Source organism: Pleurodeles waltl, chromosome 5, assembly GCF_031143425.1.
Source record: "Pleurodeles waltl isolate 20211129_DDA chromosome 5, aPleWal1.hap1.20221129, whole genome shotgun sequence".
Classification (NCBI taxonomy): domain Eukaryota; kingdom Metazoa; phylum Chordata; class Amphibia; order Caudata; family Salamandridae; genus Pleurodeles; species Pleurodeles waltl.
The window spans coordinates 1,095,798,229-1,095,815,930 of NC_090444.1; the positions used below are offsets into that span (position 1 = coordinate 1,095,798,229).

At 40.4% G+C, this 17,702-nt stretch overlaps 1 protein-coding gene across 2 annotated transcripts in view; it reads left to right on the forward strand.

The window, feature by feature from the left end:
- Nucleotides 1-17,702, forward strand: part of SNX9 (sorting nexin 9) — an 844,750-nt gene that overhangs the window by 627,316 nt on the left and 199,732 nt on the right. For both annotated transcript variants that reach the window (XM_069235304.1, XM_069235305.1), the window contains one exon: nucleotides 9,454-9,530. In XM_069235304.1, coding sequence (XP_069091405.1) covers nucleotides 9,454-9,530 — 77 coding nt within the window. The remainder of the gene's footprint in view (nucleotides 1-9,453; nucleotides 9,531-17,702) is intronic.

Here is a 17,702-nt window from a genome sequence, read left to right on the forward strand (position 1 = left end):
AAGGTAAGTAACTTTTTCTTCTGTTGCTTCCCCCATCAGGTGAGGTCTTGCTTAGAGATTGTAGCAATGTGATAGCCTCCGGATGAGGTTTTTCTCGTGATTAATTACCTCAAGCACAATGAAGACTCCTAATGTCCAGGGACTATTTTTCTAAATTAACAGAACATCCCCTGTCACACAGTGTGACCACTGAGAACATTCTTCTCCCCTTAGGGCAAATATTACAGAGCTGGAGGAGCTAACCAAAATTGTATACCCCGAGCAAAGCTTAAGAACCAAACAATTGTGTACATATGTTTATTAAAAAGGTTGTTCATAGAGAGTGGACTCCTGACATTGGTTTAACTGCTTCACTTCTCCCAACCCAGAGACCCGTGGTCACCCACCCATCTTGCACCACCTAGTGGATTTAAGGCCTGTTCGAGCATAGTGTTTATTTTCATTCTCATTCAACCAGTACCTCACTTTAGCCTCGTTTGATAATATTGCTCTCTTTTGGATTTATTTCCTCACCATCAGAAAACCTTGAGACACCTATCTAGTTGGGCACTGTCTTCTCCCGTCTGGTCCCCACACTTCTTAGCACATTTTCAACGTCAACCTTTAAGCTTTCTGTACACATAAGAAATGATTACTTTTCTCTTTGTCTGGGACCCCCCAGTTGAGAAACCTGTAACAAACCTTTTCATTCCCGTGTTTGTGTCGCCCTGATATCACTTGACAACACTGTAGTTTTGGGTCTTCTTCTTTGTCATCCCCAGGAGTGAGCACAGGTTTATGATCTGGTCAATTTTGTATCTTTGTTTGAGGTTTTTGTGAAGCTCTGAAAACGCACATTTCCCTGAGTTGTGGTAATCATTTCACGTTTGAAAATCGTGTACCTTAATGTACGGCTGTAGTGTATGTTTGTATTTTTCTTCATTTTAGATTTCGGTTTTCTTCTTTTTGTGTTGTGTGTACTAATTGAACCCACATATGCTGGTTACTGTTTTTACGAGGAAAAGTTTGGCAGTATAGACTGATACGGCGTTTGTGCAGCGTGTACATTTTTATGGCCACAAGGAGAGAAAAAATATGGATGATCAATGCAATTCACATATCCCTTTAACTGTGTATATTGTTTATGCATTTCGTAGATAGTGGTCTTCCAAACCGTAAAGGCAGCAAGCGCGCAACTTGTGAAAAAAATTCCTTAGATTGATGGGATGTCATGTTTAGCGTGAGTATAGTGGCAGTACATAATGCTATGACAGTCTTGTTTGCACTTATTTCCCATGTGATTATAAAGGCAAAATTCGCTATGATAGCTGCAATATACCTTTCCCCATCATTTCTCAGAAATATGGGCAATTGTAGTTTTTAAGAGTTTGGTATTTTAAATATATCAGAAGGCACAACCTGGTGTACATATCAACTATGTACAGTTTATCTGGAGAACTGCATGGTTTTACAATTCTTTTCCAATGAAAAGAGAATGCTCACGGGCATGCAATGAAAATAAAACTGAGCCCATGTCATTTGCTGGCTGAGGTTATCACACATTCTCAGAAAATAGATAGACTAATCCGCGGAAGATAGTGAGATAATGCTTCCTTAGATCAGTGCTTAATTTGTGCTTGTTGTTTCTGGTGCTGAGCACCGGCACTTATTTGTGAGGGCCGGGGCTTATCCGTATGCCTCAAGCATTTGCTGCGAGCAAAAGACACATATGGGAAAGACGGAAGAAGAAAAAACTAAAAAGCGTCATAAAGGGAGAAAGTAGAAAGTTGCAGGATGAGCTGAAGGGGCAGGGGTGGCGGTAAATGGATTGAAGAGGCCCGAGATGGCTTCAGGATTAGGCTGCCTCAGTATTCAGTGCTGGCAGATTTAATTACAGCAGTCTCGTGTTTAAGAGAAGGGCTTTGAGCACCGGCACCTCTTTATTTACAAATTAAGCACTGCCTTAGATTAACGTTATTGGAATAATTCGCAGCGCATTTCCCGGTTTATTTAATATTTTACTTAGAATATATGAGAATTGTCAGTAAGAAAATTGTAAATGTGGCACATCAACCATATTTACTTCATTCAGAACTTAGTCTGTCGTTTCAGAATGTATGCGTTTTCAGGTTCCGCTTTTGTATTCTTTCCGTTCTCATCAGTTCTAGGCATTGTATCATGTGGAAGCGGTACTATCTTTTTTATTGTTATTTACAGAACATCTTCCCTTGGAGATTTTAATGGGTTTTGTTTAAGGCATAGATTGCTCTCGTACTTCGTAAAGCATAAGCGTATATTATTGCTATCACATGTTTTGTGTTGGGGACTTAAATGATGCAGTTTTGTCCTGAATTTATTTTATTGCAATGAAACAAAGTCCTAGTGCATTGAACAACAGCGTGCCCTAACTCTTAAAATAAGCATTGGCAAAGTCACTAGGACTGGTGTATAAGTGCCTGAATGCCCCCTGCGAGCATCACTGACTTAGATTATCTGCAGAAGCATGTCTACAGTAGTTACTAAGCAACAGTTAAAGTAGAAAAGAGAGTTTCAGAAACCTCCCTTGAGTGCCTGCATTTACTTCCTGATGAGGGACTCTGCCTCCGGCCTCACATAAACAACTCATCAGGAGTTTTTGTAGCTGATCTCCCTTTCGAACACCGCTCCCAGTGAACCAAACCTGAGGCCAAATGCCCTACAAATGTGGGCTGATATTGAACTTGATGAGCGCACCTGGTTCACCAGCAGGCTGGATCACAGTTCTGTAGATTTTCCAAAGAGCACATACTAAAGCACTAGCCGAAGAGCATTGTAAGCGATAAACCCTCATCGTGCAGGATAGACCACAGCAAAGAGGCCCTTGTTCAACAAGTTGAAAGAAAGGCAGTTTTGAGGAAGCTCTGCAGTGGTCAAAACAGTACATAAGACAATTATTTCTATAGGAGATGCACAGAGCACCCCACAGCAGCTTAGCCATTTCTTTGCTACAACACACACTCCTGTTGCACTCCATGTGCCTCCGTCTCGTAACATTTGGATGCATGAGCCATCTCTGGAGTAGAAAACCCACGGAACATAATGGTGTGTTTTACCAGCCCTGGTGCTAGCATACATAGAATAATGCAACTGCTGGTGATTATGCAAGTTGCCCTGGAGGAGATGGACAGTAACAGGTCTGGCTTCTTCAGGGAAAGCGGGCAATAATAATCTATTTCCATTGCAGTTCGTATGGAAATGTGGGAACTGGTACTAGTGTTAAATAAAAAGGTTTATTTAGATTGAATCATCACTTTGATTAGGTTAACCCTGCTATAATTTTCAGCAGTAAACTTTCCCATCTCCTCAAGAGACTTTCTTTTTTCCCCGTGACCTTACTTAGTTTTAGCTGGTAGTTCATATAGTTCATGTGCAACTAAAACTCCCAGGTATCAAATCTGTTTATTCATATTCTGAATGCTGTCTTTTGAACTCCACATCATTACCCTTGTTTTTAGGGTCGAGCGCACAAGCGCTACGTCCCTGTTGTAATCTCTCTTTGGGCTTTCAACCATGCCCATGTCACACTTGTCACTTTCATCGGTTCTTGGGCTTGCTTTTTAAAATCCGCTTGATTTCATTAGTGAAAGGCATGCATAAGTCATGCCTTTTCTGTTGTTTAGCCCTCCACTTGATTTCATTAGTGAAAGGCATGCATAAATCATGCCTTTTCTGTTGTTTAGCCCTCCTCGAGCGCACCGGCCAACTACTGAAAACATATGAGGCTCCATGTTTTCAGCCTGGTTTCTGCACTACTTTATCTTTTTATTTTCCACGCAGCGCAATTTCGCTGGGTTTTACATTGTGCAATCACGCTCGTTTTTTTGGTTTTCAATTTCAGCGCGATCGCGCCGGGTTTTACATAGCACTGTCATGCTTGTTTTTTTTCTTTCAATTTATGTGGCAAGAAAAGTCCGGTTAGGAATTCACAACACTAATAGCTCTAACTTGCGCAAACGCAAGACCCATTGCATTCCAAATGCTTGTTTCTTTGGTAATTTGAAATCCAGAGAAATTCCTACCTTGTTCTGAAATCTAACCATTTTTCACTGCATGAACTGGGTCGGGTGTATAAAACATCTACATGCAATTAAAGCTTTTTGGAAAATTCTAGAGACTTAGAGGAACGTTCCAATCTTTTCGAATTTACTGACCAACAGGCCCAATAATTGGGCTGAATAATGGTGGTGAGGGGGCAACCTTGCCTCTTCCCACAAGGGTTAATTTACCATTTATATGCCTTTCTGCAAAGTTATACAGGTCCATTATAGCGTTTATTACATACTGGCTTACTCCAAATGATTTAAAAACTTCCCACAGGAGTACCCAGTTTACCCTATCAAAGGCCTCCAAGGTAGCTATTGCTGGTGCTATGGTGTGAGTCTCTGCTATGTCTGTTCATTAAGTTGTCTACCTGGTATAAAACCTTTTTGATCAGGATGTGTAATTGAGGGGATGATAATTCAAAAAGGAGGAACGTTTTCTTCATTAATGTATATTAGTTTGAACGTTGTTTTCCAGACTGATGTGATCTCATCTATTCATTTCTCATATAATTCACCTGGAATCACATCCAGTTCGGCAGCTTTCCTGTTCTTTAATCTGTGGTCTTATTATTTCCTCTTCTGTAATTTCACTTGCTAACACAGTAGATTGAGTTACTGTTATTATGGGCAGTTTTCTATCTGACAGCCACTTTCTGTTCCTATTTGGACCCGGATTTATGATTTCCTTATATAATATACTAACATTTTACACCTCTCCATTTCTGTGTCTTCCTGGCAATTTATCTTCTTTCTGTTTTAATTCTCTAGTACTGCGTTTATAAAGATTCTAGTCTCGTTTGTTTTAGTTTTCCAAGATAACAGAGCCATGCAATTTTCTCCATGTTTGAAGTGCTGCAGATTTGCCTTAAGTTTATTTTGGATGCTGCCTATGTCTAACCGTAGACTCACAGCGTTACTAGGTGCAATTGTACTTTGTTGTTTTATCTCTTTCTTTTTCCTGCAATCTGATCCTCCCACATTTTGTCCTTTTCTTTATTCCTCGTGCTATAATTATGTGCTATTTTCCTACCCTCTCCCCCAGTATAGGCCTTATACACATCCCAGACCATGATGCAAGAAGCTGTGATTAAAAACGATTTGTTCTTCTTTACCAAATCCTGTATGACTTAGTTTTAAGTAGTAATACTCTGTTTACTATACACCTAGATTCAGTTTATGTTGCAGGAAATTCTCAACTTAAATCAACCACAGAATGATCTGAGATATGTGCAGGGTCATGGGTTACCCTTTTTACTACTTTAATCCAACACTGTCAAGCAAAATATAATCAGACCTGTAGTGGTGGTCATACTTCTCGTCATTAAAGTGTATACCTTCTGCTTACCAGATTTCCTATGCCAAATGTCGCATAGACCTAAGTCTTGCATCATATCTTTTAATTTGTGGCACACTTTGGGTGGAGGTGTATGTACATTTAGAAGATCTATTTCTTTTTTCAGGAATGCCATTAAGGTCTCCCCTTGCCAGATAAGAGGAGGGAGCGTGAATTAAGTGGGACTCCAAGCAATTCTGAAATGCGAAGTGATCACAATTTGGGACTTAAAATCTGTGACAAGACTCCATCTACCTTTTTATTAACAATTTTGTAGTTTATCATCCTAATAGCAAAGTTTTTCTATATGATTATTACCAACCATTTGACTGCCCGTCTCATCCGTGCAGATAATCTCTTGGACCCAATTACATTTTCTAAATAATGCCTGGCAGTCTAATTTCTCCAGATGACTTTCTTTAAGTCTGATAATTTGTGCTTTAGTCCTCTAGATATTGAATTATATTTTGTTTCTTCCTAGAATGTAGCCCATTATATGTTCCAAGGAGCAGCTCAATCAATGTTCCCTTTACTTATTTTCTCAGTTACTCACATCATTCTTCATCATCCTCTGTGTTTAAAAGTCTGCCTGAAGTTCCTATGTCCTACTGAATTACTTTCCCTTCTTTTTTAAATGTGCCTAGGAGCTTTACTTTCCTTTTTCCCTGTGTGCTCCCCACCCATGAAGAACCTTTTCTTTATTCTGTGGCATCGTTTTCATGTCTTTCAGGATCTCCATACTAGGGTGGCTTAACTCAATGTAGTTTTATGGTGTATGCTTTTATACTCTCTCCCCATGACCACGTTTATGTTGGAGGTTTATGTTTTCTTATTAGCTTTTCTACCTCCTTTCCTCTTTTTGTGATTGAACATTTAATTCTTCCACATTATTTTAAGCAAGGCTGGACATTTTAGTTGGGCTTTTACTCCCAGTTTCTTTAGCTCTTCTGTGATGCTTCTCAGATCCCAGTGGTGCTATGCAATCATTAAATTGATGTCTGACCTTATTTGGTAGTTAGGATGTTCATACCTCATAGTTTGGGATATTGATGGCCTCCCTAATATCTGTTCCTTGAGGATTTAAGTGAGTTGTACAGTTAAGGTTGTGCTTAAAGGGGGCTCTAAGTACCCTTTGGATGTCTGACTCCAAGATATAATTGGCATTACCTCCTTACACTCCCTCTTGCAAGAACTTAATTATAAACAATTTAAGATCATGGCCTTATGTTCCCACAACTATATTCTACAACATTATATCATCTGGGGTGTATCTCTAGTCTCTCAATATCTATCAGAGTTCTGTTTTGTGATTTTATTTGGTCTTTTGCGTATCTTTAGTACATCTATGTTTACCTTCAATAATATCTTCTAATATCATAGTTTTCTGACAGATCATCTAATTTGCACTCTCCGACATGGCACAACTCTTCAATCTCCCTCTGGTTGCTGTCTGGGATCCTGATTCTTGTCTTTATTTCTGTTTTGAGGGCCAAAAGAATGGATTCTAAAGAAGCTCTGATTTGGGTTTTGATGTGAGATTTCCTCCTTGAACGCTGGTGACTGGTTGTTTGCCCCTCTCTGGGTTGTGACAGTTAATATTGCTGCTTCTGTGATGCCCTCCTGTTCCTCCAATCTTTGCAGCGCCTCAAACCTTTTGTAGTAGGAATATTTGAGACCTAACAAACCTCACTCTCTAGACGTTCCGCTTTGCTTAAATTTCCTCCTTGGGATTGAGGAGACCTTGGCTGAGTAGGCTTACCTGCAACTTCCCCTCAGGATTACTTGCAATCTGGTTTTGCTTTCTGTTTCCCAAAATCTCAATTTCTGTCCTGGTGCTGCAGTATTATGACCACATCCGGTGTTTCATCTCTTCCATTATCCTGAAAAAGTAATTTAGTTAATTATTGGGTGTGAGTTTTATATTGATATTTCTGTTGATTGCCTCTTTTCATTAGCTATCATTTGTACATGGGTTTCCGTGGTAATTTAGGGAAGATTCGCACCTGTCTTTTTTTAGTAATAGATTTCCCTGTCTTACTAGTTCCTCTTTGAAATGTTATCCACGTTTTCTCTTTACATCAGCTAATCACAATGTATAACTACTCATGGGAGGGACTGTGGATGTAATTGCAGCCATGTGCAAGGGAGATTGGAGCTCTGGAAAAAGTAAGTCTGTGTGAAGGGCTACTTGGGCACTCCCCTACCTCCTCTCTGCTATCTGCAGTTTAAAGTCTAGATTTCCTCCACCATTAATAATGCTATTAGGCAACCTTGACAGTTTTAAATATGTTCTTTGTTACCTGAGCCACAGGTACCAAGTTCTGCCACAAAGTTATCCACAGTTTCTTACATCATGTCTCGTTACATTTCCCAAGTGGCCTGCATGTCCTTCCTGATGCCCCTGTTTTCTCTGACTATAATGGCCCTGAGTGAGACTAGTGTTGTCCCTGTTTACACTACCCCAGAGCTGCAACAGCTTTGCAAGTGTCTCTGAGAGGAGTATGCTTGACACCAACAAGAGCCCGCAAGTGGAGCTGAAAAGAGGTCAACCACAGTAAACATCTACATAAGTTATGATGAAGACATTATTTTACCAATTCTCAAGAAGTCCAATAGTTGAAATCCTGAGACTCTGAGAGAGAGAAAGTCTGTGAAGTCACCCATTCTGGTTCCGCAACTAGAGTCTAACCAGCCACTTTAGACCTCTCCTCAAACCACATGCTTTCATGATGTGCGATTTTGGCATTCACATCAATGCATTTGAAAATTTACATGGTTAAATATCATAGGCAAGTCCTCATTCAGCCGCCTTCTACCCCTTCTTTCCTCCTATTACAGTTTCCTTCCTCCGGATACTCCTGCATTGTATTTCATGCTAGAACTAACATTTTGTGTTACTGCTTATCATTTTTTCGTGTCCCCGGAGCACAGTATTTCAATGCCCTAGTTCAAAACTGCAGTGGTGCCCCATGCTAGTTTCTGTAACATGCAGCAGTCTAAGTGCAAATATGTTAAAAAATAATTCATTTTCCTTAGCGTAAAATAGCGTCTTTACATGCATTACTCTTGTTCAGTGGATTTAAAGTGAAAATTAAAGCCTGTGTTCCAGTGAACAAATGTATCATAATCTAGATGATGTCCAATACCTTAGTTAACTTACTTTGTGCTGATCGACAGCAGTGCAACTTTCATATTTTTGTGTCTTTGCTTCTGACAGGTTTAGCTGCCTGTTGGCAAGACCTATTGTTTCCAGTACATACTCTTACACTTAGAGTGAGCTTTGGATTAGTCCCTTGCTCCAGATTGGCTAGCTTTGTTGTCTATCTAACAGATGCTTGTTTTTGAGTTTGTCTTTCTTCCCTATTATTGTGTTTGTCCTTCCCAGAGACATTTTGGGCAAACACTGTTCTGATTGAATGAGTTGTAGTGTTTTACTTGTGACTTGTTGTGACTCTTTTATTCAGTATGTAGCACTCCATGGCAGTGCTTTGCTACTTCTTTCTTTGGGCCCCTGCTCATTCCTTTTACCTCCGTAGGTTTCTTGCTCAATTCCCCATCCGAAGTCTTGTTGTGCATTATTTTTTATTTAATATATTTTATTTTTACAAGATTTAGACAGATGTTCTAATTTGAATGTCTATCATGTTAAAGCAGTAAATTAAGAATGGCTGCCATGCATCACTACGCTTGCAATACATGTGTTAAGAAGTACATACATCATGATGCAAGCTCCCAGATCTATCTTAACACATGCACATGCATCAGAGGCAATTTCAATGTTTTTTTTTTAATAGAAAACCCATTACGATATTGTAGGACGTGCCTGTGAATTATTTAAAAAAAAAAAAAAAGGATCCATTGGATTTGCCAGTGCTTGTTTAATTCGTTTGAAATTGCTGGTACGGTAAACCTCCGGATTTCACTCACATTGCAGATAGGTATTTGCAGAGCAGAATTTGTGTTCTAACAGATGGTTCTTTATTTTGTCTTATAACAGTAGTATAGAAACCATCTTTGTTATATTGTTATGTCCTAATTAATGTTTGCTCTTATTTCCAGGTGAAACGGATCTAAATAATGCCATAACGGAAGCAGGAAAAACATATGAAGAAATAGCCAATCTAGTAGCAGAGCAGGTCAGATTTATATCAATCATGCCCTTATTACTTTATTTAAAAAAATGATGTAAAATAAGATGTGTGTGTTATCAGGATAAAGGCGTCCTTTACTGTTTGAAATACGGATAGAACTTTTGGGGCAGTTTAAACTCTGCCTCTGGGCACTATTGGGGGTCTTCGGAAACATGACGTTCCCTCACCTCATCTGAGCCTCCGAGGTGGTATATTTGCAGCAGATGTAGAGGGAATAAGAAATGTACATTCACTAATCGAAGAACATTCAGTTTGGTTTGATTAGAGTCAATAATGAGAGTTTAAATTCTATTTCAAGATTTTATTAAATCATTAGTTTGTCAATTTCTTTACTAGTAAATGATTAAATTATATTGCAATTAGAAAACAGAGCTTGAAGTGTGTCCCATAAAAATCTAACCCCTATTCTAAGCACATTTCAGAATGGATGGAGAATATCAGTAGGATTTATAGAGAGCTCTCATCTCAGATGTAAAAGCATATAGTCTTCTAATAGAGCTCCTCATAAAGAGGAGACAGAGAATTTATGTAGAAGCTCTCAGAAATAAGTTAAAGCAGGAAAAAAATTGGTCTCAGAATGAATCCAAGATGCATCAGCAAAGAGAATAAGTCAGAATTGCCAGAGTCAGAGTGCTCTCTCTCAAGGAAAGAATCTCTAGCAAAGAATCTCTGAAAGGGGATATCCATTCATCCTCCATATACCCTATCTTAGCGCCTAATTATGAGTTTGGCGGTCCCAACATGGGACCGCCAAACTTATGGGGAGGATGCCACTACCATGGTGGTCCCCCCCCCAGCATATTACAATGTTCGCACCGGGCTGACTAGCGGAAGCATTGAAATGCTTATTCCTGCGGGTCAGTCCAGCAGGAACATTGATATGCGCGTTCCCACTGGTCAGCCCAGCAGGAACAGTGCTATGATATTGGCCTGGGCTCCCTTGAGGGAGCCCAGGCCAATACCTTAGCCCCTCAGCACCCTCGGAATGATTCAGACGGTGCTGGGGAGGGGGCCTCCTGCACTGCCCATGCCATGCCCCCTGTTGCTCTCAGCATTGGCTTACTGCCAGCCTTTGAAAAGCTGGCAGTAAGTGGGGTTGTAATCAGCCAGGCAGCGCTGAGTTTAGCGCCACCCTGGCTGAGTACAGCCCGAAGGCTGTCACCATGTCAGGAACGATGTTCCTGGCGGGGAGAGTGGTCTGTGGGCGGGTTGGCCGGCCAGGGTCGTAATGCAGTGGTCAGACCTCCTGAAGTGCGGCAGTTCAACCGTCACCGTGAGTGTGATGGTCCTCGGACCGCCACACTCTTAATGAGGCCCTAAGTCTGGAAACACATATACACAATCCAACAAAATAGCAAGTTACAAGTCTTGCATAGATCTCTTCTGGTTCCAACCAACCAATGTGTAATATTTTCATGTGAACAGGAAAACTTCTGTCAATCTTGCAAATTTTATCAAATGGTATTCCCAACACACAATACATTGAACTACTTTCTGTAACAGTATGAAACATCCTAATTTCTTCCCACCATCTGTAGTTTTATAAGGCAACCACAAGTCAAGGTAACTACAATACATTTTGAAAGGATCTCACTCCTGTTTCCATACGATTTTCTAGCAGTGCCTACTCATAAAGAAGCAGTTTTAAGATTACTTTAACATTGCAGTAATTCTTTTCATAGGTCAAATAGTTAGGAAGCTAAGCTTTAACACTCTCTCTATTCATTTTCTTGTTACTCTAGGGAATTTGCATCATGAAATGTATACTTATGACCATGACACAGGTGAAAAACTTAACAAAGAAGAAAGGAAGAAGGAGAGAAGGAAATAAAAAAAAATCTTTGTCAACAGTTCAACTAAATACATGTCGCTATGCAGGCTTCAAATGCAAAGTCACATTTAAATGCAATGTTTAGTTAATGCCTACAAAATCTTCTAGCGCACGTTAATAATCAAATGTTTTAATTCTTATGAAGGCATTCTAACAGAACAATTCAATAATTAGTTACTTTTATCAACAAACATCTTATAAAAGACTTCATTTAACCATTTCTTATTTTAATGTGGAATTCAGATTTTCTTTTTACTTTTCTACGTCCTTTGATATTTTTCTAGTTTTGATTTTGTTAAATTTTTCCTCTGCTTGCCGCCTTCTTGAAAGATTACCTTTTGATATTTGAATATTAATGTTTCAGGTATCGATGTTTGAGTTTCACATATGACTTCTTTAGATTTAGAGATTGTCTGGAACATGCAGAATAATCTATAGCATGATTTACTGAGAGAAACTTTTGGGTCAGTTGGCCAATGTCTGGATAGTTACTTTTCAGTTTGATTGTAGACCTTCTTGCATTGGTATGGCCACCTCTCCCTTCTACCTGAAACCTGGAATTTGTGAGCCAGCAGGTTTTGACGTAAAATTCATTTTATGCCTGGGTTAAAAAAAGGACAGGCAGAGCGAACAGACAGGCTACACCCTTTGAGAGATTTCTCCAGGAGGGGGACATTTCAAAATACTTAATATCCAACATATACCGCTTTTCTCTCTGCTGGATCAGGAGAAGAGGCTACCATCCAAAAGGTCTTAAGAAAACGAAATAGGACTATAGCTAGTCAGTGTCAAAATGATATGATGAGACCAAACAATTCTGCAACATTTGCGCGATCTAAGGCAACATTGCTTAAAAGTCTGTATTGATGGTTCTACTACACAGATAAATTACATCACATAGGCCTAACCAGATTGGAGAGCAACTTTAGGGGGGGGGGGGTGAGAGGGGTTGTGCAGAAGGTAGTACTTTGAACATGTACTTTGTGATTTTGCCCCAGGATTCAACTTTTCCGGGGAGCGGTATTGACATCAAATGGTCTGCAGTAGGGAGATGGCCTGCAGTAAGCCTACAAAGCACCTTAGCAGAATCAGTTTACTCACTACACACAAGGAAATGCAGGATTGCAACCCACTGAGTCCTGGCAGTGAAGCATACTCTACTAACACACTGGAGCACACATTTGATACCTATAGGTGGCATGTTGCTTCAAAGATTATGGTGGGTGCTGACAATGGAAAAGCTGTCCTACTCGGCAAATGAAAAGGAGAATCCTTTTCAAAAGTAGCAGCTCCTATTAATTAATTATATTATGAAATACTATTGGGAACTCCAGTGCCTGCACTGCCTGCAGGTGCTAAATATTTAAGAATAAGAAATAAGTAGAGATTAAGCCATTACCTGACTGAGAAACCTAAGGAGATGCAGATAATGATGACTGATATTGGAAGCTTAGTGATAATGTAAAACATTCTCAGTTCAGCTTGGGTATGGAGATAGGGACAGTTCCCCTCTCAGTAAGTGGGATGCTGGGGAGTGATAGGAAAAGAGGTGAACTTGGAAGAAATATGTTTGTTGCATTTGCCTCCCTTTAAAAATCATGGAGAATATTGAATTCCAGCAAATAATGAGCTGAGCTGCACAGAGGTCTACTGCATTTGTGTTCCTTTTGGCTTTAAATCATTTCCTCTCTGCATACTTGCACTTAAAGTTATTTTTGCTCTGTCTTTCTCTGGCATCTTTTAGTTCTTTATGGAACTTTTGTTCCTTATTGGGTACTGTTTCCTCTGGACATGCTCTTGACATTTTTGTGGGGGGGATTGTTTTCCTCTGGGTAAAACATATGTTGCAACAGTTTTCTCCTTTTTCAGCTCACATTTCATGTCTGGTTTCCTATCCAAGCCTACTACAGCAAAGTCTACCTCTGTCCCCTTCTGCTCTGTCTCCCAAGAGCTTTTTGACCCTTAACTGAGGCATCATCTGAGATATCTAATACCATAGCTTCTCAAGGTTCAATAGCATTTTCTATTGCGTCTTGTAATCTGACGTGCCTGGTGTGGCCTAGCAGTGAATTTCGAGCCAGCCATCTTTCAGACCTTTGTAATTAGCTGAATCTGAGGATACCAGTGGGGGCTCAAGGTTTTGGTCGTTCTTTCATTTGGGCTTTAGACCAGGCTTCATTCGAGGTAAAATTGGAGTTGGCACACCATGGTGCGTTGTGAGGCATGATACCTAACTTTGCCTGAGGCACACTTAGTAGAAACACACTTCAAGGTGGCCTGTGAGGACTACTACCCAGCTTTTTTGGGTTGCCCTTTGAACCTATTCTCCAGGCTGCTTCTAAAGGCATCCTTAAAGATCCTGTATCTCGGCTAGCCTGGGTTCTTCCTGGTCTGACCTCAAACTTGACTGTGCCTCCTTACTTGCACCCTGAGGATCTACACAAGCCCCTGAAAAAAGAGGCATTCAGGGTCTAACTTGATCTCCCCCATACTTCACTCTGAGGTGTAAAGCATCTTGTGCATAGTTTGTTACAGGTGCCTCTCATTTTCCCCACTCTGGGACCTTTCTTCACACCAGTTTAAGGTTCTGTCTGGAGCTTCCGGCCTCAATTTGCCATAAGTTACTCAGTCAGTTGCTGATGTTGGCAAGGGTATCCAACTCAAACATGGTTCTCTAACCCTTTCCTGCTCTTTCAATAGGTCACTGTTGATTGAAGCAATAGTCTGACCTACCCTTGAAGTTGGGTCTGATCCGTTTGTGGATTATGTGATTCTGTCTTCATGTGACATAAGGTGCCGCCATTGAGCTCCTTTTGAGACGCCATTCGCTTTTGGATTTCTGAGGTAGCTCGACTGGAAGTCCTTTATCTCGGGGTTCAGTTTGTTTCCTATATGAGTATCATAAGCTTCACTTTTTTAAGGATGCCTAGCAGTAATGCTTGGAATAGTTCTGTGGAGGTGGTTAGCCTGTTCTGGGTTTTGACTTCCCCCACACAGGTCTCTGGTGAAGCCTAATTAAGCGTTCTCAGTCTGGGGTTCCTTTTCACTCTTTTCGACGTCCTTGATGGTGAGCTCTTTGGGTCTTACAGTAGACTTAGGGCCTTACCCTTGCTCATTGTAACCATCTTGGCCACATCTGGCCTCCCACTGTGCTCTTTTGCCTCTAAGACTTGTAGTACAAACAGTGTCTAGAGTAGGTAATGCAGAGTCTTCTAAGGACAGCTTGAATGGACTACTTTTCTTTTATTACATGTATTACCCTCTTCAGGATGGGACGCGTAGGGAGGGGACACTGACTTATGCTATACAACTGTAAGTGAGATTCTGTAAACGTTCCCTGTGCCTAGCCATATGCGTCTGAAGACCCATCTTTGTGTCAGTGCTTTGCTGTGGACTACTTGATAGGCTTTGGGGACCCATTTAATGGAACTATCTATATATGGAATCCCAGTGCCTTACATGCCCCTGAGAGTTTTCCTCTTCATTGACTGCTGATTGCACTTCCATGAACTACAAGGTATCCAAAGGCTTTTGTGTTTACCCTTGGCTATTATGGTGCTGATCTTGCCCTTTACCATTTGTGAGCCTTCTCTTCAAGCCTGAAGGTTCTGCTAGGCTTCTGGGTGCATGATTCTTGGAGTCTTTTTGAATCTCAGAAACAGGCTACCTCTTAAACTGTCTCCAAGCACGAATGCCCATGTAATCTCTGCTTTCTGTGATTTTGAACCTGTTGTTCCACCAGTTGTGTTGTTCTTTCTCTGTGGTGAGCCCATTTCATCATCACACTTATTGTTGCCCTAGAACTTGGGACCTTATTCCCAAAGGGCTATTTATGGTCCCCTTGTAATGAGTGAATTTTGACCTACCCAAGTGCACTGCTTTTGGAACTTTTCCAGAGGTGTTTCCCTATGTCTGGCCTACCAATTTGTGACCTACCTAATAATATTCGCTATATAGGTCATATTGTAGCCATTCAAATTAGGAATTTTCTAAACCAGTTTATTAGTACAAAGGTCGGTTTGCAAAATTCACTACTGGTTGCAAAAATACTGGTTGCAAATTACAGCCATTGTAATGATACATCTGGCCTCTTTCCCTCCCTACTGTTAACAGTTTGTCCGTGCTACTCTACAGGTAAACATTTTGCGAACTTTTTTTATCTTATCTAAAGGTTTTAAAGCGTATCTGTGCCTGGCTTGCCTAAAGAGTCCTCTTTCCCTGCAAAGGTTTGTGTAGCACTTATGATGGCTCCTAGCCTGCCTTTGTGGGGTAAAAGCAGACTTGCCTGCCCCAAAAGAGTTTTCTTACAAACTTCCTATTTGCTCACCTGTCATGTGTCTTGTCAGTTTTGAAGCTCTTGTAACTCATTTTATTTTTGTGCTGGGTAAGTTGTATGAGACTGTATTTCTCAAGACAGTTTGAGCCCATATTTCGCTTTTGGCCTCATCTGCTTTATTCTCAAACACTTGATTATCTGCAACTGGCCTTGTCTCCTCTTGGGCAAGTGTCTATTTGGAATGTTTCTTCTTTATGTAAGGAAATGTCAGCAACTAAAGAGGCCCTAGAATTTGGGAAGGTCCTCTTTTCCAGCACAGAGTGCTGAGTTCGAAGTTCCATGCCACCTCAACAATTTTTTTCCAAAGTCCTTTTTTTATTCCCTACAATTATCTTTATCTTGTTATCCCATTACTGCATTGTATTTACCTTAACACTCATGCTGACATTGTTTGCCATTAAATGGTGTTTATTTGCATTGTATCCACTAGGGTTAACGTCAAGGTTAGAGTAAAAGGTTGTGTTAGAGTCTGTATAAGGGTGATAGTTATAATTATACTTAAAGTTACAGACAGTTGATGAGGTAAAGGCTATAACAAGATGATGGTGTCAACATAAGGGTATTAAACATCTAATTAATTGGGTTATGAGGTGATTAAATTACAGCAGATGATGATTTTATGTTTGAACATTGGAAGTGGACTGGAGGCTTATTTAGGATGGTTGCCTCGTTGCAGGTCTCACTGTGATTTATTTTAAATAAGTGGCCTGGAGTTTCTTTCAGAGTTCTTCCTGGTAACCCTAGCAAGCCAACTCAGAATCTTTTCTAGATGCTCCCTTTGTCTATTACTGAACCAGCATTTCTGATTATGCTCCTGTTCTACTAAAGAATGTTCATTACTCCATTTTTTGAGGATGTGAATAGTTTTATGATTGTTGTCCTATTTCTCATTAATGCTGTCATGAGCCGTTCAGGTGCTGCTTACAGGAAGGGTACCATTTGTGTTTTTAATGCCAGAAACATATCTGGCTGACAACAACAGTGCTCTCTAATGAGGACCACCTTGAGTTTTATGATTTATGCACTGTCATGCTTAGATCCTTCTGATGGCAATGCCTTGACCAGATTCGCACTGCCCCATCTAAGGTACTTGCACATTTTTCCTGCTGGTGGTTGAGACATTGAAGCTCCCCTGTGGTATCTTCTCTCAATGGCTTTTTGATTTAACTCACATAAATTAAGACAATAACTGTGGCTGATGTACAATCTCAGTGCTACACTTCTTCTGTCAAGAAACTTTAGTAACTGTCAGCAAGCAGACCTCTGCTTGTGGAAGATGTAACACTTTAACTGTTCTTCTTAGACTGTTGCACTCCTTACATGTACATGATCCATGTTGATGGTTGTTCCTCTCTTTGCGGAGCCAAATGAAGGTTCCATGACTGAGGGACTGCTTGCTTCATCTCTGACCAGGCTTCTTAGAAGCCGCACCTGCTGCCAGCTCGTTAAATTGTATCTCCATTTTTGCTGTTTCGATATCTGTTTCGTACATTTGGGCGTCACTATAATCCTAAAAAGAAGTGCGTGTTCCTGTGCTGAAACAGTGCAATGCTCCTCTCTCCCTATTCTTGTGGTCCTTCTTGCCTTGACTTATTTCTGTAGGAGATTATTGGATTGGGTTTTAAGACTTCTTTCCATTCTTCTCACAAGTTTGACTTCTTTAAGAAGCTCTTGCGCAGGCTTTTTAGTACCCATCTTAGACCAGCTGGAGTTTCTCCCACTTGTGTTTCATCAGAGAAGTTCTTCTTATGTGAGGGGATGCCTTCTTTGCTTTCTGAATTGTTGGAGGTGGTTTATAATCCTCCTGTGAATCTGATGGCAATATGAGTGGATGTGCACTTAACTCACTGTATTAACACTAGTGACCATTGTAGTGTTTTAGGTTTCCCCTTCCACCAGGCAAATCACCTATTTAACCTCCCATGCTTGAGTGACCACTGTGCATCAGCTTGACAGAGAATAGGGACTATGGTGTTTCTGTTCTGGTATA